The 25,949-nt window shown below is 38.2% G+C and overlaps 1 protein-coding gene across 3 annotated transcripts in view; it reads left to right on the forward strand.

The window, feature by feature from the left end:
• Positions 1–5,495: 5,495 nt before the first annotated feature.
• LOC149798011 (uncharacterized) overlaps positions 5,496–25,949 on the forward strand; it is a 43,986-nt gene continuing 23,532 nt past the window's right edge. The window contains exons 1-3 of one of the 3 annotated variants that reach the window (XM_089963101.1): positions 5,496–5,626; positions 21,917–21,959; positions 22,532–22,670. In XM_089963101.1, the coding sequence (XP_089819227.1) occupies positions 21,919–21,959; positions 22,532–22,670 (180 nt within the window). In that variant the 5' untranslated portion in view covers positions 5,496–5,626; positions 21,917–21,918. Of the gene's footprint in view, positions 5,627–5,658; positions 5,767–21,916; positions 21,960–22,531; positions 22,671–25,949 lie in introns of those variants that run through there. The other 2 variants (XM_089963102.1, XM_089963100.1) reach the window with 2 other exon arrangements.

A 25,949-nucleotide genomic window follows, 5' to 3' on the forward strand; every position in this document is an offset into this window, starting at 1 on the left:
CTAGTTTCAACGTCTTCCTATGAGTGTCTTTGCTCTGCGTATGGAATATTAAGAACCCCATTTGTTTGGCTATCTTGTACACAATAAAGAAATACTAATCGATTCTTTCAGCAACAAGTATAAAGTTGCCTAGTGGACCAAACCCATTCATACTTACATGTGATACAGTATATAGTCTAGAATATATTTTTGGTGGTGTAATAGATGGGCCTCTTGTAGAAAAGGTATACGATTTTGCTGATGATTTGATTGGTCAACCAAGACCTCGATATCAGTAAATTTCCCACTGACGTTCATGTTAAGGGACTATTTCGTCATTATAGTTGATGGGGTCTTGCCACCGTCGAACTAGATTTCCTTTCGTTATAATGTTTCCACTCATCTCAACACCGGATATTTTAACTTTATGTTTTGTGTTTGTGTCAAGTAATCTTTGATGAAGGCAACTGAAATACCTGATTCCCCCCAGTCTTGTTGATCACTGAAATATTTCGGCTTCAAAACAAAACTGTTGATATCCAGTTCTGAAATTTTCAGTTTTTCAGTGCGATCTTGAAAGTATCACAGGCTCATTTGGGTCAATCCCAATTACAACCCGTCGCTTAACTCAGGCAAATTGGCGTTGGTGCCAAACCTAGGTAAACCCATATCCGCGTCTCTGAGTCGGGTCGTTGCACTAATCACGTCCGTAAATATAAAAAAAATATCTTTTCATATATTTTCAAGCGTAGCTTCTAAGTGACAATACAAACTGGACAGGCGCGCGAATATGGGCTGTCCTAAAGTACATGATAAGCTTCAGTGACCAGATTCTCACATTGGAATAGCAATGGATGCATTAGGTTTTGTTTCTCAAAAAGTCTCTTCTAGAAACTTTGATTTTAGACATGAAGCCTCAGTATAGATATTCAACGACATCACTTGGTGGTACAAGCCCGCACAAGGCAATACAACATAAACTGAGATTTACCGCATATGCGACTAAAACGATGACCTCATCTGATTAGAATCCGCCCGGGTAATCAAAGATGCTCTGCCTTTTTCTTTATGTTCTGGAGATTTCTTCACCTTCTTAGGTTCCGCTGTTATCAGAGCAATCCCGAAATCAGTTATGACTGCATTTAACCACGAGATCTGAAACCCACAGGAGCGCTGGAATAGGCGCTACGAATGAAAATAATCCGCCTTCATGTTTCATCGCGGCAATTTTGGCCACTGACAACTCGATAGTTATCCAGCAACTTTGACATCGAATTGTTTCTAACTGTTTCATCAGTGGGCCTGTCCGGGATAGCTTGTCTGGGTAAGTTTTAAAATAATTCAGTTTTGTTGTTCATCGCAGTTGCTATCTTCTCGAGCTTACCTAGATTCAACTTGACAAGTTTGCGTTGGTGCGACAGTTTATTTGAAACGTTACAGGTTCAATTACATCTACGAAAATTATTTTAATTTTACACAGGCGTGTCAATGACCTTCATTCGACCACCTGAACCCTCCAATAGCAGAGCCTTGTGAGAGCGTCACAGAAATTCATCTATACCTTGGGTCGTCGACAACTCATCCTACATGCCTTTGAAGAAAATATCCACTAAGAACTGTGTAACGCAGTCCTGGTGTTCGAGAGAAACGTAATACATCGGATATGATGTTGTGAAGTCTTTCATGGAATTCTGCAAACCTGTGTCAATTTCCTGGTCTCTCCATATGAATTTCAGGAGGATGATCGTTTCCAAAGTCGAGCAAAATGTATTGCATGAGTTGTAGGTGGCCTTTTAATCTTAGCGAGACCTCGGAAGATATCAATTTTGGAACTATAATAAACTTTCTAATTGTTTGTTGCTCCTAGTTTGAAATGACTCAACCAACATGACGCGGAGGGCCGACACTATGTTGGGTACTTATGTGCCATGAGACTTCACCTCGGAGACCTTTTTGCGTAGTATGTTGTCATCGTGAGGAATGAAATGGTTGATTTTCCTCCAGACTAAAAAATAAATGAGGGCAAACGCGCTTCCGTATTCAGCGATGGACGCAATAAGGTCATCAAAAGCGTAAGTTTGGATAACAAAATTTTTCCATTGGTATGGGAACTGTCACACCAACTTCCCTTGTTGATGTTGCCCTTGTGTGTTAACACAGCCGTGTTCTTGGCCCCGCACACAAAAAAACCTTACGAACGTACCTGCAGGATGAAAATATATGCTTGAGTGGAATCGTATCCTCGCAAACGTTGTCAAACAGTGATAAAACTCAAATCAGCTATCCAATGATTTACCTTATCGGCAAGATTGGTTCATTTTGTGTGATCGGTATATTTGTTTGTGTTCCTGATAAATATTAAAGACGAGTGAACGATATACAAAGAAGTTTCATTTCCCTTTGCGTCGGTGATGTAAAGCGCGTTGTTGAAAAACGAATGATGACATTGTTACGATCCATCAATGGCGCCTTGTGCGGTGTTCTTGTCGGCATGCACAATCTTTCCTTGGACTTCCATGAAAGAGTCACAGAAGAAAATACCAAGATGTGTCAAGAACATGAAGTTCTATTCTCTGTCAGTCGTCTGGCACCTTAGCTTGGCATGAGTAATATTAGCAAACTCGGACGCTTTGATCTCGCAACACAGGTGCATCATATCCCACGATGGATCAGATGGATCATTGAGTCAAGGCAAGGTGTTTCACTTATATATTATCAATCATCAACTTGGTATTAGCTTATGCCAACTCAGCCGGACGTCTCTGAGCAGCTTTATTGATGATTGTACCAGCGGGGACTGTCGTTGCTTCTGGAAACGCAACTATAACCTTTGTTTGAATCAACCAATTGTTGTAGTCGATCTCAAAATCATTGAATCGCTTGCAATCCCTGGTTTTCCAACCGATTCACATTAGCGTTTTTTGATGCTATCGAAGTCTCGCATTGCAACGTATTTAGCAATCGGTGGAGCGCGCGAGCTCAGGTCTGCGAGAACCTTTAGCGCTCCTGTGACATCTTTAACGTCATTTCTGAAACATGTCCCGTACACGGGCTCTCTGACGTTGATAACACGAATGCGACGTACACTTTTGAGTGCGAACGCCATTGTATCCATTAACCGTCAAGTAGAGTCTAAGTACAGTTATAAACTCAGAGTCTATCTGCGCAGGTCCAACTCGTGCCCGTCCTGTTCCGCTAGGAAAGTAAGTGCAGAAAACAGTGAATCGCTGCTTGGAAGATACGTGTACACTGACTGAGTAGTTCAGAGCAGTTTACCCAAGGGCATATTCTGGAAAATGCCGACAAACATATTCCCTTGAGAGGCAGTGCTAACTTCGGAGACTCTGAGACTGTCACTGATGGCATCACGGCTTAGTTTTGACCTAAATATATGAGGTGATCTGGACAATCTGGTATCCACTTAACTGGTGGAAAGCATATTCCTGGATACAATAACTGATCGAAGCCCCTTAGAAGAAACTGAAAACCTCATCGATTCTAAATATTATCGACATGATCTCGCACATGAAAGATCAACAGGCTGAGATCTTAACCATGGCTTGAATGCGACCAAACCTACTTTTGGAGAAAAACTGTAGGGGGATTGTCAAAGGAGGTCATAAGGCTAAGTTTCCGTTTGGAGGCGAAACCTCCATATAACAAAATTCACCACTAAACTATCCACTTGAAACGCTGCTTCCATTAGTCCTGGCTTTATTTGGAAAGGCGAAGTAGCATTTTAAATGTTAGCTAGTGTGTTAAATGTTACCCATGGCGTTGCCAGAGCGTTGTTGGAGACTTTCCCGTAGATGATCTGATGTTTTGACACCCAACCAAGTTCACCACTCTGGTATCTTGTTACAAGCATGAAAAAACTGTCGCAGAATTTTCCGCAGATCCAAGAAAACCGAGTTGCTGACACTAACATGGTCCAATGTTTGGTATTTTGATCTAGGTAAATAATTTGTAGAGATGCGTTGCTCGAAGTGGTCATGTCGACATACGTCACGACCACATCATTGTAGTACGATTTAAAATGCAAACTTGATGAACGATTATTCGGACATCAGTACGTGCATGAGTTATTTACTCAATATCACTTTCAAATCTTTGGTCAGAGACGTTGAACAATGAAATCACGCGCACTACCGGGGTTATAAAGACAACTGTTACCGCCGACATAGCGATTTTGCCACCGTAACCACTCGTGTTAGATTTAATCGAGTAAACTCTGATTCGATATCTTTATGCCCTGCGGTAGTTCGATGATGGAAAATAACGTGCTACTAAACCGGTAAAGCCCTTCCATGAATAGATCTTTTGCAGTAATTAAAATCCTGGGCAGTCAGTGAGCTACTATATGAACTTGAACTCCAGAATTTGAACTCGTTGACGAACATAAAGGACAGCCTCAGCGGCAATATCAGCTGCGAGATGACGGCGAATTTTTTTATCAGAGGCCCGACGTGCGATTTCGGCCCGCGTAAGCCGTGACGGAATTTCAATATACGAATGCCGACACAGTCAAACGCGATTCGTCTGGAAGAAGTCCCAACAGTACAAGTAAATCTTTTTATTGACCTCTTCAAACATTATAGCATGATCTCGTATAAATTCACGGTAAGCATGTCTTTATAATAAAATGATCATCTAATGCGTTATTCAGCAATGAATTTCTGTAATATCATTTTTAGCTTACCAGGATCAGAAACCACAATCGCTTAAATCCTGTGAATTATTTGAGGAACTTCGTTGTCTTTTTCTTTGACAACATTTTCACGCTTTTCGTTATATTATTTGCCGAGGTTTCTCCATGACTGATCCAGCGCGATCCATATCTCGATTAATTTACTAAGAGTTCTGAATATATATTTAAAAATTCTTGAATTATATTTTGGCCAAAGTTTATATCTTCCATAAGAGAGAAAAGAACTCATGCAAAAATTAACATTGCCAGGGACAAATGCGTGCCATCTATTGTCTATTTTTTTTCTCCCTAGTTCAATAGCCCTATCTGAAATGATTAATGTGTACAAGGCTCGTTTCTCAATCATGGAAATCGCATACGTGGTAATACACGTCTCATTTATCAATCATAGTCTTGACTGTAATAAAGTATTGATTGGCGTATCCACCTACAATAATTAGATTCGTTACACATCGGCGGTGACCAAGTTTGACGGTTGGGGACCTTAATCTGAATTTTTTTATATTCCTTTTTGAGAATAATAGGTTCTGAGGCGCTGGAGGGGAGGGCGGTCCAGAACAGCAAAGCGTTGTCTCACGAGGTCAAAACATCGAGGTCGCGGCTTTGCTTGAGATCCGCGATTGTTGCCCATGGGGATTCATGAACGTTGCATCCACATTTGTGGCGAAGGAGAATTCATGAGGACTGAAAGGGATGAACCCTGATTAGTAATACAAACCTCAGACCTCCAATAAGTCACTACTGGTTGAAACCAGAACCGTACTTTAGACCAGGATGTAATACCGTGTATCAATATTTAGTCCCGTGATTTCTACATGTTGAAAGATTTCGATTCAACCTATTAAGCTAACAGGGCAAAATTTGCGACTGTTAAACGGACTTGACGTCTAGTGAATGTTCTGCCTCTTTCGACGAAATACCTATTAGGTGAAAGGTCAGGTATGCTGATAGAAGTAGATTTCATTGTTCGTGGAGCTTCTCTCTTTTTGAATATGTTTTCGAACTCCATATTAACTTGTAACAGGAACTGGTATGATGATGTGAAATGCTGTATATATCCGGCAGGGACAATCTTCAAGGTTAAATGCTTCGTAACCCTATTTTTAAAATTTTGATCGATACAAGTCAGTTCAAAGCATTGTGAAGTATAGAGTTTACCGTAGTTCTTAAATTGTGTCTGTTACAATTCATTTGTATGGATACACAATGATGTCTTTATAATTCACCTAGAACCTAAACGTGAAAAGCTTTTAGACAATAAATCACGGCAATTTGTAAATAGCCACACTTAAATGAAGATAGCAGGGGTAGCTGTTCATTTTACACACCTTGCGATAACAAATCCGTTTTAGTGCGAAGACGTAAGTCGTTTCCTGGTGGACGTTTGTAGTATAATATTATGCAAAATATATTTCATGTACAGTGCAACATATATTGATATGGAACCATACATCTTTTTGCATATATTTACAAATAATGTGTTTAAAAATGAACATTTTGAGAAAGTTAATGTATATTTATATCTGAACATTGCTTCCTTCTGATTCATTGTTGATAAACATAGCTCGGTGAAATCAAACAATGGCCTGAGTTTTTAATGATGAATTCTGTATTTGTAAAAATGCATATCCAGTTTCCAAAATTGATGACTGTTCCTAATTTTGGGAAATGAGGAATACTGAATTTGGTCTCCTATTTTGTTACATGTTTCAATATATATATATGTGTATATATATATATATATATATATATATATATATATATATATATATATATATATATATATATATATATATATATATATATATATATATATATATATATATATATATATATATATATATATATATATATATATATATATATATATATATATATATATATATATATATATATATATACATATATATATATATATATATACACATATATGTACATATATATATATATATATATATATATATATATATATATATATATATATATATATATATATATATATATATATATATATATATATATATATATATATATATATATATATATATATATATATGTGTGTGTGTGTGTGTGTGCGGTGCTCACTGCTTAACAGAAACATATTAGTACTATTATATAATCTTAACTGTTTGTTTTCAGAAGCTTAAGCAACTTAATAAATAACAGCATGTCCTGTTTTATTTTTAGTACCAAATTAATTTAAAATATACACTTTAATCACGCTAATTAGGGTCCAAGTTTAATGAAGACGAGGTGAAGAGGGTGACGTGGCGGGCTAAAGGAAACAGTATAAAAGTGCAGTTTATTAATATATTTTGCCTACACTGATGTAGAAAGAGTACAAACATTTGATATTAGAGGGAGTGTGCGTACTTTTACAGAGAAAGGCTCTTCCTCAATCTTCTCTATACTGTTTCTCTTCATGGAGGTAAAAGACTTCGATAAGTTTTTGCACTTCCACCCTTTGCGTGTAAACAATGAGTCGTCGAGATTAATATTAATTTTCATCAGGCGATCTTTCCTTTGCTTTATATTCTCTATAACATAAAATTGCTTTAGGTTGTTTATTGCGTTGTGAGAGCCATCTCTCAAGTCGTGCCTTTACGTTATAAAAATATTAGTGAATGTATATAAAAAACATGCACTATTATTTATATACTTACCTATCTACGTACCTACCTACCTACCTACCTACCTACACACACACAAATACATACATACATACATACATACATACATACATACATACATACATACATACATACAGCAACAGGGAGAGCGAACAACCTCTAACTGGTTCACTCTCCGTTACGCAAAATAAGCCTTCCTGGAAATCGCAAAAAAAAATCGCGATTGTCTCATGACCCGGTATGAGACCCGGTATGAGACAACCCTGTCAACGAACTTAATAAACTCTAATTGACTTACCCGGCCTAAGTTTTTTTGATCGCAGAAAAATACGCGATCGCGTCGGTGTCAAGTTGGAGGCAACGTCCTCGTTGATGCTATTAATTAAATTTTTTATCAAGACCAATTCGATAACGTGCTCGAGGATCATTTAAGTTTATTGTTATAAATCCATGTGGGGTTGACTGAGCCCGACTAAACAAATTTCTAAACTTAATTAAATCCATGTCACCTCCGCACCAAGTCTGATGAATATTTCTCAGCGTATGTGTATCCACTCCGTTAAACACAGCAAGACTGTTACAATTATCTCTGATCACTTTTGGAAGTTAAGTATATCGCTGGGTTACATAAATCACATCCGTGTTTTTATGTCTTCCTCGAGAAAATATCCAAGCTGGATTGGACTGTTTGTCCAACATCACATCATCGTACACAACTAAATTGTTAATGGATCCATCAATATCATCTACAGACGGCGCTTCACTAATATCAGTAATAAACTCGATAACACCATCGCGATTTAACGATTTTACGCTTTCATTAAAATCTTTAAGTACATCATAGCACCGCTGATCATCTGCAGATGGCGCAATCAAATACAACTTATCCCATTTCAATGACCCCATTATCAAATTAAGTAGCAGTTGTGTCTTACCAGATGCAGATGGACCTATGATAATCGTTCGGATAGAATTTGGTAGAGCTGCATGGTGCTTGATCGGTTCTCTTTTTCTTGTCGCTGAGAAATCAATTATATCCATGTTACATATAAAATAATTATGGATCTATATTGTGTGAAATGCAGGACGTGTACCCCAACAGGTGATCTAACAACTATTACAACAAAAATTAATAGATCAGCGGTTACGGGTAAGTGTACGCGGTTTGGTACAAAGAAATTTAAATTTATTCCCGCGCAGCAGGTGACAAGCCAAAGTCAAATAATATTTTTTAGAAACGAGGAGGTGATATTGCAGCAAAATTAACAAAGTTACCAGGGACTCCGTGGGCTAAATATCCAGGAGAACAAACATCTCCCAGGATATAATTAATGTGGCCCTGGAACCTGACTTGATATCAGACTTGACAACCAAGACAAACCAAAACCAGGTGAGTATCCAATAAACGCTATTGATAAAGCGTGCTATGCTCATGATGTAGCTTATAAAAGTAAAGATATGCAGCACAGGCATATCGCAGATGTGAAATTAATTCATGCGCTAAATTCCATTACAAATAAATATTTCAAGGAATCATTGGCTAATTGGTTAGTAAGATCCGCAATGAAAAGTAAATTAGCGCTAGGTGCTGGTAATTAATTATAAATGAAATCGATTTATTATTCCCCAAGAGGATATTGGAAAGGTAGAGCAGTGATTAGTAAACTCGCCGAAGCAGCAAAAGTTACACGTGCCACTGCTGAAAAATGGTTAGCACGACAGGCAATATGACAAATGTATCTACCACCGCCTAAACGAATTCACTTTGCACATTTTGATGTTGGCGTTCCAAATGAAGTTCATCAGGCTGATATATTATTTCTACCACATGATTCTATACGCCGTAGCACATACAAGTACGCGTTAACTGTCGTTGATGCTGAAAGTAGATGCATAATGGCAGAGCCGTTATCAACAAAGTTGCTTCTGCGTTTAAAACGAATTTATCAACGTGGACCCTTGCAATGGCCACACTGTTACAAGTTGATCCTGGCAGAGAATTTCAGGGTGCAGTATCATCGTTGATAAAGCAACATAATGTCAAAATACGAAAAGGACATACTGGAATTCATTCTGATCAATCAATTGTTGAACGATTTAATCGAATACTTGCTGAGCGGTTATTTGGATATCAGTACGCGAAGGAATTCATTCAAGACAAGAGATCTCGCGAATGGGTTGCAAGATTACCAAGTGTGATAACTGCGCTAAATAATGAAATAATTCGAACAACTGCGTTGAAACCCGTTAATGCAATTAAAAGCGCGCGTATAACAATGCAACGACGTGATTTCTCAAAACAACTGGTGCTGGGCAATTTGACTGTAAGATATTTATATGAACCCGGTGAACTTGAAGGTGGTAAAGCGAGAGCAACTGATCCTTTTTGGAGTATCACGACACACAACATATCTAACATAGTAAGATCCTCGGGTAGACCCGCAATCTACAGACTGGATTCAGCTGCTCCTCAACGTGGATTTACAAGTGAACAATTACAAGTAATTCCCGAAGACACACAATTACCACCGGGATCACTTAACTAGCGCCATTACGTCGATTATATTCAAGACAGGTCAGCATCCCATTTTCTCGTGTATGACCGCGACTGTTATCTTTTCTATCCACGGTAAATTGTCTTGGATTATTACTCGAGTACTGCCACAGAATTATACAATTACTACTTGCACAATGATTATTCTGCTGTTGTTTCAGTGCGTTGATAAATTCAACATCAAGGTCAAAATCGCGTGTTTTATAACCGGCTAATTATTTTCTTATTATGTCGTTGTCAATATCATCATTATTGGTTTCTGGCTCCTCCAAGACAATTCTTCGTAGCTGAGATATTCTTCTGACTCTGGACACTGCAAGATAAACTAAGTTTGACATTCGATACAATCATCAACGATCCAAACAACTGTATAAGTAATAGTTAATCCTTATGAAGAGTGAATTGTCATCGCGTATCCTAGCGTCCGCGGAAATTGATCAGCGTGTAACGCATCCGCAACAACACTGACAGGAACCAAAACAATATCATTTAATACAAGATTCTGTTTCTTGGTATGTCCTGGTATATCAACGTCGATATTCTGTCGTCGTGTATCACTTGGTCTGTAACACAACGGTACACGTAACGAAGAGAATTTCTCCTTGTGTAACTGAAACAACTTCCGTTGAAGTGTGTCTCTGACTATCTTTCTACTTGCCACTATCAAATCATTTGGTCTCCACGTTTGTAGAAAGTCGTTCAAGGAAATTTCTGGAATTATTTTACGCGCTATTTCACTTTGAATTTTATTCGGTTGTAGTCTGATTATTTTTTTTTTATTCTCTTAATTCTGCATCATGTGATCTATGACCATCAGTTATTTCTTCATAGTAATCTACAAAATTCTTTAGCCAATGATGTGGAGATGGTCCAACAAACGGTGGTGGTTGACCGTGATCGCCGCACATTATCACAGCTACATTCTTTAACAATAACCACTCGAGAAACATTTTTAATATATCCAGTGACACCGTGCATATCTCATCCCAAATGATGATACCAGGAATTTATTTCTCTCCCATTCGATCAGGAGTCCATGCGTCACCCTTGTATCGATAAAAGCTGTGATAAGTACAAGAATTAACTCCTCGTTGTTTCATCTCCCTGACGAGTATATGTGTTGGTGTTAGTACAATCATGTAATCGTCTTTCTGTCGAAATAATTCGATCACCCGAGTTGTCTTACCAGAACCTTCCGGCCCGTTTAGATAAATCGTCTTGTGTCTAGATACCGGATCATACACGGACGCTGCATATGATAATTCTGATATCTGATCGCTGCGATAACTATCTTTAATCGTAACACCAGCGGATTCTAAATAATCACGTAACGTTTCTTCTTTTATTCTCCACGACCCCCATGATGCATCAGTGGTTGTAAACCGAGCCAGTAATTCTGAATATTTTTTATTCAAGTAAAATGAATCCGTGGCAACTCTGAATGTGGTGCGAGGAAATATATTTATGATCGATAACAGGTTTATAGACACATAAGCTAGCATTGAAGATCTTAAATGAGCATACTGAGGAGATTCTCCACTGATAAATCTAACAATTGTGCCTAACTTTTTTCCGTTGGATAAGTAAACACCTTGTCGATCACAATATATATCTTTCGCTGCTGCATCAGCGACCACAAATTCATATTCGGTGGGATCCATGATCAATCTTGCACATTGCCGTTGATGATCATATCCACCACCCTGAGTAAATTTACTGATTATTTTTCTACCGAGATCTTTTGCTATGCTTTCTTCGGTGGTATTTTTCGCAAAAATGTCTTATCGCGCATCAAAGTCGTCAGCGTCAGCAGCAGGGAGTTGTTCAGGTGTGGGTAACCCAACTTCGGTTTGTTTCCGATATGATATAATTGCCTCACTGACCGTCAACGATATCAGTATTTTACAATCAATCATATATCGTAATAACAGCCCAGCGTCGCTCCAAGAAATGTCTGCCAAACCAACTATAACAAACCGGATGAAGATCCCTAGTAAATTCGAAAGACAACACATGAGCGAATCCAATTAGATCAAAATCGGGTAACGATCCGTTTATGGCAACTCTTGTCATCTCGTGCATGGGATGTCCAAACCGCGCAAAATATCCAGAACACTCGCCCATCCCAAGAAAACTCCCCGGATAACACGCGATCATATCCACCGAAATAACATCATTGTGGTTATACTTGGTATTCCACAAACCGCCGTGTCCGTATTCGATACAACTTAATTGCACATCATTAAAAAATTAAAATCGCGTTGGTTTCCACGTTGGTTTTCTCTCTGGCAGCGCGGGCAGCAACTGACGGAACTGTAAAACAAATTTTTAATAATTGCTCATCATTTTTTGAATATTTTCCACAAGTATTTTCATTTCCTCGTGAGAGATTCTTGACGGTATATTTCGCCGTTGGGTCGAACAAATTGATCTTATTTTCCATCTTCGGAACTTTTAAATAGCCATACTGACACAGGATCGTTTTTACTTAACGGGTGAATAAAATCAAATATATTTTCTCCTGAAAACTCTGGGGAGTAAAATTTTACAGTTCGATCTCGTGGAAATATTGTTATTATGATCAATAATTTCAATTGGTGTCCCTTTTCCTTCATTCGCTAATTCATATAAAACTTCTCCTGTTAACGTATTTACTTCCTTTGGAAATTTTAATTTACTTGATAACTCGGCAACATCAGTTATTGTAGCTCCGATATCCTTAACGGATTCAGCCCACTTGGCATTATTTCACGTCGCTGATCAGTCAGGCCATTTCCACGTTTCGCATTCGCGAAATGTTCCATTACTCTTTCGGCTACACAATTCAACCTTGAAAATCTCATTGGTGCAAAATCATCAATGTTGGGCTTATCATTTAGCTGAAAAATTCCGTAAATAACCGCGGTCACAGGATACGCTCGCGAGTAATATGGTTTATCTCTACCAGTCAGCATTCCTGGGTTGGAATTTTTACTTAACACATCAGTTTTTTTATTAGGAAGGACAGGGTCACGTTTGTCACGGATAATCCACGTTTCGGAATCTTCTGCTAGTACAATAAACTTTATTCTGAAAAGATATTTTTGATCACATTGATGAATATCAAAGAGGCAATCAATAATCGTTTTCGCTCGCGTGTCGTTCATTGTAGCATCAATAACTTCGTCGTCGCGTTTAATTTCAAATGTCGACCATATGTGAGATGCACCATCATCACGAAATTCTTTTTTTAGCATTCCTGATAATATTAATCAGATCAATCAGAACTCGCCTCCGCAAGTCAGGGGTTAGTCTGTCAAGATAGAATCTTGAAGCTTTCCAAGATTGGATTGAGGATAATCTCTCAAACTCCTTCATGCTGTAATTAAGACAAGTATTTAAATAAAAAAATATTATGTATAATGACTCAGTTACGAAATCAGTGCAAATGGTTGATGGTAGGATCTTCAATTCCTTGTAACAAATCCTGCGTAAATGAATTCTGCGGTCAACATTTACAAAGCGTACGACGAGGAAGTCTTAGTCCACAACCGTGTTTAAGATATGATGTTGGGGTTATAAGAAAAACACAGCTGTGTGTGCAGCGTGGTGGTAAATGATATAGAGAGTTAAAACGATATTATGACAAACAAAATAACACCTTTGACTCTGTCAAGGTCGTCAATAAGGTTATAAGACCCCCCAAAGACTATATAGCAAGATTTGAAAATAAAGTATAATTTAGACAAATAATATTACATATAAATGGAGCAAAAAGAATTTGTCCGACATCCTATCATTGAGAATTTTGAAGCAACTCGTGATGGTACAATCAGACACTGTCGGCTGAAGAAACCAGTTGGTGTAGTTAATGATACTGGTTATCTTAAATTTAAAGCTAAGGGAAAATTTATTGCAGTCACATGTTTGTATTCGAGTGTTACCAGGGGGATATCAAAGACGGTCGATCATATTGACGCCGACCCTCAGAACAATTCTTTATCCAATTTGAGATTTGTCACGCAAAGTCAGAATTGTAAATCCGGTAATACTGGCTGTAATGATGATAGCGCCAAAGCAGTTGTATCCATGAATTGAGAGACTGGCGAAGAATTAATATTTCAATCAATGTATGCAGCTAGCAAATATTTTGATATTACCAGGGCTTCAGTACGAAAAGTCGCAGAAAATATATATAAATCCGCATTCTCAAAAATTATAAACAAAAAAATTATTTTCCAATATCATTAAGAGAGATAACTGACAAGCTAAGATGTACTTACCTCTATTATATTTACTATTTATTTAATCATTTTTTTTGTCAAAAATTCCTATTTACTACTTCTTTTTGACCTGATAAAAGGGAGATTTCTGTAACATGGCTTTCTTCGTAGATCGTGATTATTTTGTAGTCGTAATTAATTAATTAACTATCTACGTCGTAATTAATATCAGTGATGTAACATAATTGTATTAGTAGAAGGATATGTATGGTTTCTAACTTAAAAACAGAAAAAAATAACTGCGGTTACATTGTACAGTACAATATAGTGAGTTATTTTTAGATCCGTTGCAGAAATATACAATTATATATATTTTTTTGGTTATTTTATCAATCTGAAACAGCACGGTGACTGTCAGAGGTATATGAACTTCGACAGTCACAAATATATTATGATGTAACTGTTATTTTATCAGTGCAGAAATTAGTACTTTTACTCAGTACTGTCTGCATCACATTCCCCACAAAGGTAATTATAAAATAATTTTTTAATCATATACCAGTAGATTGGAACATGGCGCAGTGGTAGCGTGGCTGATTCTCGTTCTGGGTGTTGGTGGTTCGAATCTCGTAGCATGTATATTGTCGACGGTACCGATAATAGGATTTTTCTATATAGTGGGGTCGCTAGCAGCCCAAATGCGTTCATGTACATCTCTCACCACGAAAATATCAATGATGTAATTTCTGCTATTAAAAAATTAGAACACGACGGCATCAATTTATCTGATGAACTAAATCCTGAAAAAATTATTTCTGATTTTGAAACACTGGAAGAGCGAAACGAGGAGGAGCATGCACGCTACCATCTCAGTATAGATTTATAAAGAATATTCAGACGGCTATGTGTCAATCGTTAGCTACAGTAGTAGAAGAGCGGGTAAAGGAATGTGTCAGTCTCTCTCGGGCCATTGAAAACATTAGATCAGAATTATCTCGTGAATATGAAGCAAAGAAGATAATTAATTCTCGCGTGAGGCAACTAAGAAAAATTTTGTCTAATGAAACGAAAGTTAGACTTATTCTTGGAAATAAAAGTGAAAGTAGTATGTCAGGTTTTCAGTAAAAAATAAATTTTTAATTACACTGACAGATTTGAGATTTTATATTTTTTTTTGGTTTCTCACTGAGTATTTTGGATTTACACGATTTTGACTACCTTACTACCTTTCAGAATTGAGACATCAGTCGATTTACACGATTTTGACTACCTTATTACTTTCCGAGTTAACAAATCAGCCTGATTTTCAGTAAAAAAATAAATTTCTTATAATATTTTTGTGAAATCTGAAGAGTATTTGTCAATCCGCCTCGTTGACTTTATCAAAGGAATGGAGAAATATTTTTTTTTGTGCTTTTTCTTTTCACGATTGGAAATCTTTGAAAACGTAGTTTTTAAGAAATCACATATAAATTTATATTTACAGTCTCATACCTTAAATCCAGCAAGTGGCAGGACTGATCAGTTAGTTTGAAATTTATTCTTGATAACAGACGATTATGACATCGCAAATAGACCGGATTGATCGGTTCTTGTACAATCAAAATTCCGGGTGGTTCTTTCGGTGTGAACGAATAAAGAATAAATCCTTGCTGCGCTTGATTTGATATTGTTGTGTCCGTGCTGTAACTTCCATCAATTACATCACACACAAGATTGATCGCGACCACCTGGGTTATGTTTACGATTTCCGGGGATACATGCCGGCCTTCTCCTTGTGGATTATTGTTGTATCGAAGAATGGTTGGTAACGGTAGTGTTTCTTTGTACAGTGTAAGTATTTCAGCAAAGAACTCATCGATGATATCGTTGACTGATTTTTTTTAGTTCGTCTGCTTTATACCCGGGAAATTTAAAATTTGGTAGATCAGCTTCTGTTATCGAATATGCAGTTAAAAATCGTTGTTTATATCTATTTATATCGTCGGTGTGATCAATTGTTGCCTGGATTAATGGCTGGTTAATATATTCCATGTCGGATACAAGCGGATTTAATATTTCTATTTGTTTAATGATTCTGCTGCGATCAGAAATATATTCCTGAAAACTTTGCTTTAGTCGTTGTAGTTCTGTTTTATGTTCTTGATTAATGATTTTAAAATATTGAATAATTTGACTTAGGTCAACAATAACAGATTTAGTTCCTTCTCTGGGAATTTGTTCATAAATAAAAAACCACCGAATATGGTCCATACTGTAGAAACCAAAATTACTACCCAAAGTTGCATTTTCTATGTTATGTAAATGTTGTTTGTATGATGGGTCAACATCGTAGTATGATTGCCTGTCCGTGATGAAATCAAACTTTTTTGGTTCAGGTGGTATGGGTTTCTCAGGTGGAGCAACTTCAGGCCATCCTAACACTGCTCTGATCGATGACTGATATATATCCACTGCGTTTACGGGAGAGTTTATCTCGATTGGGGTTGACAGCTTTGGTTCGTGAGCGGTTATTGTTATCTTGCATTCCTTTGTTGTGATATTTTTTGTTCGACGTTGTAATTCCTCATTGATTTCATTGATTTGATAGCACCCGGTTGGTATTCCAACAACGTTCTAGTCGGGAGTACCATCTGGTTTATTTTTATTTGCAAACACAAACGAATTATTATTATTATAATAGTATTATTTTGTTTTGACCATGTTGCGAATCCAGATGATACCGTGTATACTATGTTAGTAATATGCCCGGGAGTTACTCTGGGTGGGATTTTAATCAGACTAATTTTGTTAACAATCTCAGGAATTCCACCTACGACATCTTCTTGTGCTTTCTTAATCGTATCCAATGTTTTTTTGATATCAGAGAGTTTTGCGTCAACGGTCAATGGGGTACCAAAGAATTAATCTGCGGTTTCTTTAATTTTTCTACAGTTTCTACGGAGATTCGTAAACGTGCTTATGCGAACATCATACTCGGCCCGCAACGTGGATAATTTACCATCTACGGTGATGTGGCATCTTCATCAGATGTTGGATCCGTTACGGCAACTATTTTATTTCCGTTCATGTTGAGTTCACCTGTCATTGTGTCACCGGTATTTTTTAAGCGATTAGCAGCGCTTCTTGCAATTTCATCTCTAATGGTTGTAAACTATATACTTGAATCCCTGATTGTTCCGCTGTCAGTAAACACAGGGATGTTATCCGTGACCGCACCGAGTACTCGTCGAACTATGTCATTCCATTTGATATTGCTGGTTTTTAAAACGCAGTATCGGTCTTGAAAAACAACAACCTCATCTCTCTCAACCCCGGAGAGGTTCATAAGATTATCGATTTCATCTTTAGTCGCATATTATGATAAATCAATATCATCGCGTTTTTGTCTTTACCCTTGCTGAGAGATCTTCCGTAAATATCAACCATTATTATCCTAGGGATTGTTTAAATGTTAAATCTACCTGCGGTATACTCGTGCACGACTTTGTGAGGAGGTTTGGTTGATTTTGATAACGCATCAAGTACATTAATTACTTCACGTCCGCATATTTGGTGGATCGGTTAATGTTTGTATTAGTAGCGTTGAGTACCAAACTGGAATTTGAAATGGAGTACTTTGTACTCTATTGACATATTTTTGAAATTCATCTGGCGGTACTAACCCATACGAATCGAAATAAACAATTCCACGTGGAACAATCGCGTAAGCAGCCCAATGAGTTCCTGGACCATAGCTGTTATCAAGATTAATAATTCATGCTTCGCTGGTATTCGGTTGGCTCGGTAACTGATCTCGCATAAAAACACCTCTGAATTTTTTTATATTTAATTGTTTAGCAGCATCGAGTAAATCAAAATTTGACATCGGTGAAACACTGTGTTTTCAACGACGTTTGGGGTACCATGAGGTTGGAGTTCCCGGTAGTCTTAGACCCTTTCCGTACCATGAGGAGGGAGTTCCTCGAAGTCTTAGACCCGCTCTTTTTTTTTCTTTATTCCCCATCCAGTTGCTTTCTTTAATGCCATTCCAGCAGCAGTTCCAAAGTACCTAACGCGGCTGCTTTTGCAACAGCTGTGGCAGCAGCAGCAATTACTACTGGTATTGCTGCGAGAAGAGGAAATATACCACCGGTTTTAACCATGTCTTTGATGGCACTTGGAGCGAAATCAAGTTGAACTCCGGTTTTTGCTTTTTGCGCCTTATTGAAATGTTTTACTTGAGTTTTAGTCAACGATAACTTGTTTGGACCACCACTAGCAATTTGATCTCGCTTTAATATTATTTTTGTCCCGCATGTGCTCGCGATTTTTGATTGTAATTTTTTCACCTGACCGGGAGTCAGAGTGACATTTGTTATAATAACACGGTTGGTCTAATTGTCTACATATTTTCCACTGGGGTATCAATGACTCATTCATCCACCAACACCTTCAAGTAACATTGATTTGTCACTGAGTATAACAGCAACCGCTCTGTAAGGACCATATTCAATTGGTGGACCATCTGCAATTTTAGGTAATACACCTACACGAGCTCGAAAGTGTATATCAACGACAGATTGCTTAACTAAATCATGATGTTCCAGCGAAAAGGAATAAATTGGTTACAGCGTTGTAAAATCTAACTGTGATATTTGCAAACCAGTATCAATATTTTGATCACGTCCCATAAATGTCCTCAAACGATGATATACACGTGCTACATAATTTTGAACAAAATTCAATGATATATCTTCAGATGGTTCTTGATGTCCGTTTATTCTAAAAGATACTTCAGAGACACCAAGTTTGTCAAATACCATTGGATTTCTTTCTTGATTGTTTACTAGCGCAACATCTTGAAGAACAACAAAGATATGCCTTGGTGCAGAAACACCTTGCTCTGATGCTATATGCCATGTAAATAAACCCAACATTTCACTTTGAACACTATCGGTAGTTGTTGTTAACCATGATAATATCGATTTACCGCCTTGATCCATAAAAGAAAGTAACTTTTGTTCTTGAGCAAGTGATGGAGTTATTACCGGCATCCACAACGAAAGTTTAAATAATATTACTTTACCAGCAGCAGCGCCATCTTCTCGCCAGATAGCATCATTATCTTCTTTTCGATGAAGAACATTTGTATGTTTGGCTCCAAAAATAACCTTTCTGACATTTCTGCAAAATCCAAAGATGTGGGACAATGGAATTGCACATGAAAATCTTCTACGATTAGTTTTCAGCATTGATTGACGTATTCCAAAACCTAAATTGTAATTTGGATTAGCACTATGAATCAATGGCCACACATCAGCGTCAGCGTTATTGGCATTGTTTCTTGGTCGTCTTATGTTATACGGTGTCCCATCAGGATGGTCAGCATTATCCTTGGCGAACATCATAGTCGGACCAGTTGATCTAGTATAATCATCTGAAATTCTTGCTAGACCCATAATCGTTGCAGCAACGTCAACATTATCTTGGATTGTGTGAATTTCTTTTCCATCAATCATTTATATAGCACTTTTGAATAACGCCATGATGCCATTATTAACAAAGCCAACTCTGACATCAGCTCTGTATTCTGTATTAGCGACAAAGTCTGTTACAAGTTCACCTTCGGCTTCAATAAATGCTTCAGCGGGCAAGAACTATCTACTTGTATCCTGAACTCGTAATTCAATTCGTCCACGTTGATTTGGCGATACTGCTTCATAAGAATAATACTGATAATAACGCACTGACTCATCCTTGAGTACTGGTGCATCCATCTCAAACGCTGGGTCGGATATACTTTTAAGCATTTTTTATTATAATTTGTTATCGTCTAACACGAAGACCACTTCCTGATAACAGACTTGTATTTATATTTTGTTCTTCTTGTCCAGCCAACTCTGCTAGTTTTCGATTTGCGGCCTGATTTATTACTTTACTGACATTTGCAGGCATCACTTCAGTGCTTTGTAATTTTACTGGTGGTTGTGGTTGGACCGTTTTTGGTATGCGTATTAATCGTGTTAGTCTGTCCTTGATTGCCAAGAACGCTTTACTGGCAACATTACCAATAGCACCAGAAGCTTGATCACGAACAACGTTAATAGCTTTCATTGATAATTGTTTTGCGATCGGTATTGCTTTGGGGGCTATCCTTCTGAATAAACCCTGAACAACATCACCGAATCCATCTCCGTAAGTTGCTTTATAGGTTGGTAATCGCGAATTTATCACTCTAACCGCTACATGTCCACGATGAGCATTATGTATAATCATCCTATTTGTTATTCATTTATCTAATCGCGATAACAACTAGTCACTATGATAGTCATCAATGATTTCATCAATGAGTTCCCGATAAACATTAACGTCCATGACACCGCCTTGAAATACTCGTCGATAAATATCAGATGCTTCATTGGTTATTTCCAGAGAATTATTTCCAGCTCGTTTTCCCCAATCAGAATTTCGAACATTATTAGGACAAGCAATAAGCCCACTTCCCAAACCACTACCAGTAACACCAATGTGAGGCTCATCGTAAAATTCTTCTTCTGTGGGTTCTCCGTGCAATTTACGAAATTCTTCCACCGTTTCTTCTTCTTGGTGCTGTATTTTTTTCTGTCTCCGTCCTCGTTTTTGTTACAGTTCTCGCTTTTGTTCCCTTTCTTTTCGTTTCTGTTATTGCATCATTTTATCATCTTTGTCTACTCTGATAAATATGTGGTATAAAATATTTCTCATTTGTTTATCTGATCAACATTTCGATTTATTTTAAACACCCAATTAATCCATGTATCACGACTTACATCTTTAACATATTCGGGCTTTAAAAAACTTGTTCTTGAATCATAACTTTTAGCAGCAAACGCACCAAAATCCACTATGTCATCAGGTTTCATTGGTCGAATTCCTCTTATTATTTGTACCCCTTTTTTCCCTTTTTTGGTTCTTCACCAGCAGCACCTTTAGGTGTTTTTTCTTCTTCACGTTGAGGTTGTGCGGCAGCCATCTCTGTTGGAAGTGCTCGTAAAATCTTCTTTGTTTGTTTAGTTCTCGCTTCCATTTTTTTTTCAGTTTGCTCAGCGGTTTGTTTGGAAAGTGGAAGAAGATCTTCTGTAGCTTTTGCAACTCTTTCAGTAACCGCTGTAACAGGATTAAATAATTGTTCTGCACCCGTTGCAAATTCAACTTGAGATTCTTGTCTTCCTTGTAATTTTTGGCTGACACTATCTTGTACGGGAAGAATTTTTTTATTGTCTCTAGTCGCTCTCGAGCTAATTTAGTGGTATATGATTCACCGAGCTTAGCCATTATTGATATAATAATGATTTAATTAATAGCAGCAACGAGGGCGCTGCCTCCAACTTGACACCGACGCGATCGCGTATTTTTCTGCGATCAGAAAAACTTAGGCCGGGTAAGTCAAGTAGAGTTTATTAAGTTCGTTGACAGGGATGTCTCATACCGGGTACTGAGACAATTGCGATTTTTTGCGATTTCCAGGAAGGCTTATTTTGCGAAACGGAGAGTGAACCAAGTAGAGGTTGTTCGCTCTCTCTGCTGCTCATACCTGCCTACCTACCTACCTACCTACCTACCTACATAGATACATACATACATACATACATACATACATACATATACATACATACATACATACATACATACATGCAGTATACATACATACATACATACATACATACATACACGGGAGGGAGAGACAACGACCAGCTTAATGGCCACCTCACCATTACTGTGACCAAATCACCACATATGCTGCAAACTTACAAATTACATATGTATCCCAAAAGCAGACGTACTTAGATTTTTAATCTTGTAAGATGGATTTTCGTTTTAGTAATGGCGAGTAACACTATCAGGAACAGTCCGACATCCGCAAGGTATGTAATTATACTATTAGGAATATAACGTCATTGGTAATGCGTTTTACTTTTCAGTGATAAATTCTATTAGCATTTGAAGTTCTACTTCTTATTTTGCGCCTCAATATTACTTGCGGCCGAACAGTGAAAACAACTGATATTGTCTTAAATAAAATTACCAGTGCAGTCCAAATGTGGAATGTTTTGGTTAACATTTATTTTTTGTCGTGTTGTTTTCCATGTTAGTATAAACAATTACTTGCACATCCCAAAGATTGCACCGCATCGATGGAACCGGCCAAATCACGTTTAAATTGTTTTGCTCGTACACAGAGCGATACTCATATTCCATATACAAATACAGAGTTTTCGATATGTTAATCAGATCTGATCGTACCAATTGAATTTTCTTGACAGTTGTATCTCCGGCAATTATATCATGGAGACATAAAAGGTTGCACATGACCGTTAGCACACCAAGGGGTACCGTTAAAATATGATGTTGAAACTAATAGTTTTCTCTATATTAATATCACATAAAGAAATTACCAAACGTTGTTCAAATTGGTGTTCTTCACCTCCATTCATAGGAGAGCTAGAGAGAAGGATCCCGAAGAACGAATTGACTCACAGGCTACAGTTTCGGTTGAAGCTGATTTAACCACAATACTCGACGCAATATCAGCCCTACAAACGGTGGACGTACAAAGATTACAGAGAAAATTTAAAGTAAGTTGAACGAAGTTATATATCTATCTCTCCACATGAAAGATAAAAACTAGTGCAGTTGATAGGATTAGTACGCCTGTGAGCTATCGCTAGTTTAAGTCTGTCCGTAATCAGCTTTTCCGATCATAACTTTTAAACCGTTCAAGACGTCCCATTTAAGCATTGTAGAGATTTTAGTCTGGTCCTCTTGATGCCCATTTCATTATTAAAATTTTTTATTTCTTAGTTTTAAAGTTTGCAAAGCCGTACTTTTCGTGATGGGGATTCTTCAGTGTTAATCTTAGCTGTAGTAAAAGGCCGATTTGACTCAACTATAAGTGACCATTGTTACTAACGTTCTTGCTAGGCCCGTGAGCTTTTCTGTGGGATGTCTAAATAGGCATCTAGCGGTTATGATAGAATCGTCGCAAGGAGGTGCCGTTGATGGTGGGTTTATGTGGGACTCTAGCGGTAATGGTAGAATATCCATATGGATGGTCGAAGCAACGAGTGAGCAACCTACCAATTAAAGATAAATTCACTTAAGGGATAATGAGAGACATGTTGTCTCCTTCGGAATATATTCTATCTGCCAAGGAAGCAGATATACTAGCATTAAGCTGGTCTAGACGTTCTACTAGAGGGTGACCAAGTTATGCAAAACAACCATGGATGATGTAGGACGATTATGGGATAACCGTCTCTCATAAAACAGAAAAAAAAGTTTTCCTCAAACCACTAGCGATACCCGTTTTAGCAATATTCTCGCCACCATCGGCGCCACTGATTAGCCGTCCTGGCGGTTTATATATTTGTTTAAGGTTGCGGCTGCCTCGTTGTCGTATTGTTTTCTTGCCGCATCGTGGTCGCTATCGGGGACAGCCATAACTGTTATCCTGTTTTCCGCCATCTTTAGATCACCGGCAATGGTGTCACCAGCATTGGTCACTCTGAGAGCGATTAGCGCGTAAACATACCTTACCGTCGATCATGACGTCTGAATGTTCCATTGGCGCCACATCCATGTCGTTTTTGGACATGAGCCCTGGTCATTGACATACTTTTTAATCTCCGTGTTTTTGTCGTCGAGTACCTTTGCAAAAATGATGCGGTCGTCGACATGTCGCTTTGTGGCGACATTTTACGATTTAGTGGTATCGGCTAATTTGCGAAGGGATCGCCAAACAGCAGCCTTGACATGCGGCCCATTAAGGAACTTACCGCCGTCACCCAGCGTGCTGTCGGTCTGGAAAACGCGATGTTGCCTGTCGACTCTATTAGGCAGTACAGCACATCACGTAGGACTAATGTTGCGCAGCTCATGGTCGTCGGTCTTACAAAAGGGGACAATCATATTAGCGTTTTCATGAATGTGCCGCTGTGCCAGTACAGTACGAAAGTGTTTTTGTGCCTCGATGGCTAGGAAATGGTTGGTGGGATTATTTTATCCAGCATCAGGTCATCGTAAACCATAATATTGTTCTTGTGGAGATCAAGGCCTTTAGGCCCTCGGGCGACAACGTATAGACGATCGCAGTTCATTCAAGGATCAAGAAGTTCAGGAACAGCTGTTTATCTGCAGCTACCGGAGCGGTCAAATAAAAGCGCGGTAACGCACTCTGGCGATAGGGACCAGTTATACCGAAGCTTTTTAATTCTTGTCGTGGTGGAAAAATCAACCACGACCATACTTGTCGAACTCATGCCGAACTGTTCAAAAAACTGAAACGGTGTGGTGGTCCTGTCCTGTCAAGCGACTCGTATGTCCCAACCACGAGAGTCTGTGCTGTGTGCGGCACAGAGTAGGTTATGTTCGTGGGGGCTGAAAATATAGAACATGTGCAATGGAGTAAATATCTACTGGCCACCGTATGCTCCCTACAGTTTCAGGAGTTACTGGAAATTGGAGGCAGCGGATAAAAATCTGGCAAGGGAGTGACTGAAATAACAATCAGGCCTAGTGACAGATATAAATCTGCGCATCAAAAGATCGTTCTTGCGTCTCGACCCCAACTAGAAGTAGCAGGCCTCCATAATAGTCCTGCCGAACGACGAGGTTAGACAGCAACGTAACAAATACGCGTTGTTTAGAGGGGCTTCAAGGCGACCTAGCCTTTATTCAGCAGGGAGGTTCAATCTCTGAATCTGATTCTACCTGCGTTTGCAGTTGGCAACGGGGTTGGGTCTTGATTTCATCGGGAGCAATCCAATTTTTTTTGTGTCCGGCGGAGAGCGTAGAGAGACTTGTCTTTATCAGGCTACACCACCCATGCCATGTTTTTTCAGCGTAACACTTCGTTGGTGTGACCAAACTCCATTTTCTACGTCAATCTCTCAGAAGTAAAGTTCGTGTATTAAGTCACTTCTTTTGACCAACTGCACAAAAATCTACTTCTGTATTTGACACCGTTGAAAATGTGATCTAATAAAAAAATATTTTACAGAACAGCATCAATGGCATATGGAATAATTCTAGTTTATAGGACACATGACATACATAAACTTAATTCTAATTGATCGGATCAGATGCAGGGCATGTACATTTAGTGACACTGGTTTAACAAGAAATGTCATCGGTTTGTGTCCAGGAACTAGTCAAGCAAACGAAAGATACTGGATCCACCAAGCAAGAATACTTAGATCCAAAAGCATGATCCAAGTAGAGTAAAAACACGGATATATTATCATTACTATTAGTAGTGGTAATATTACCTCATACTCAAGTTGGCATTCAAACAACAATACGATCACTATTAAATCACCTTGTAATATAGTCATCAGCTAGAGGTAAAATCTAGAGATTAACAAGGTAGATGGATTGGTCTGAATATAAAGGGATGAAAACACAGATTGTCTTTCTTGCACTTATATATATGTTTCCTATTATAATTCTTCTACCTGGCATTCTGCTACCTTATTTTCTATATTATTGACGGAGCACACCCGTTAGTCAATAGTCAAATGTGCCTGCAACAAAGTTGTGTGTGTGTGTGTGTGTGTGTGTGTGTGTGTGTGTGTGTGTGATTTGGATTTTTAATGTAGCTTTAAAAATTTTGCAGTCAGATCGCAACGACAGTGTGATAGTTTATAGCGATGTCTAGCACTTGGGCATCCTGCCGCAGACATGTAGCATCATGTCACACCCAATCATAATGTCATGACTTCAGGCCGACGAGTCCTAACACTGACCTCTTAATGCTAAGCGCCAAGCGATGCAGCTGCTAGTGCCATTGTTATGAGTCTTTGGTATGGCTCGGCCGGGGTTCAAACCCGCGTCCTCCTGAATCAGATGCGGACGCT

The sequence above is a fragment of the Sinohyriopsis cumingii genome, chromosome 6 (assembly GCF_028554795.1).
Source record: "Sinohyriopsis cumingii isolate HCF-2022 chromosome 6, ASM2855479v2, whole genome shotgun sequence".
In the NCBI taxonomy this organism is placed as follows: Eukaryota; Metazoa; Mollusca; class Bivalvia; order Unionida; family Unionidae; genus Sinohyriopsis; species Sinohyriopsis cumingii.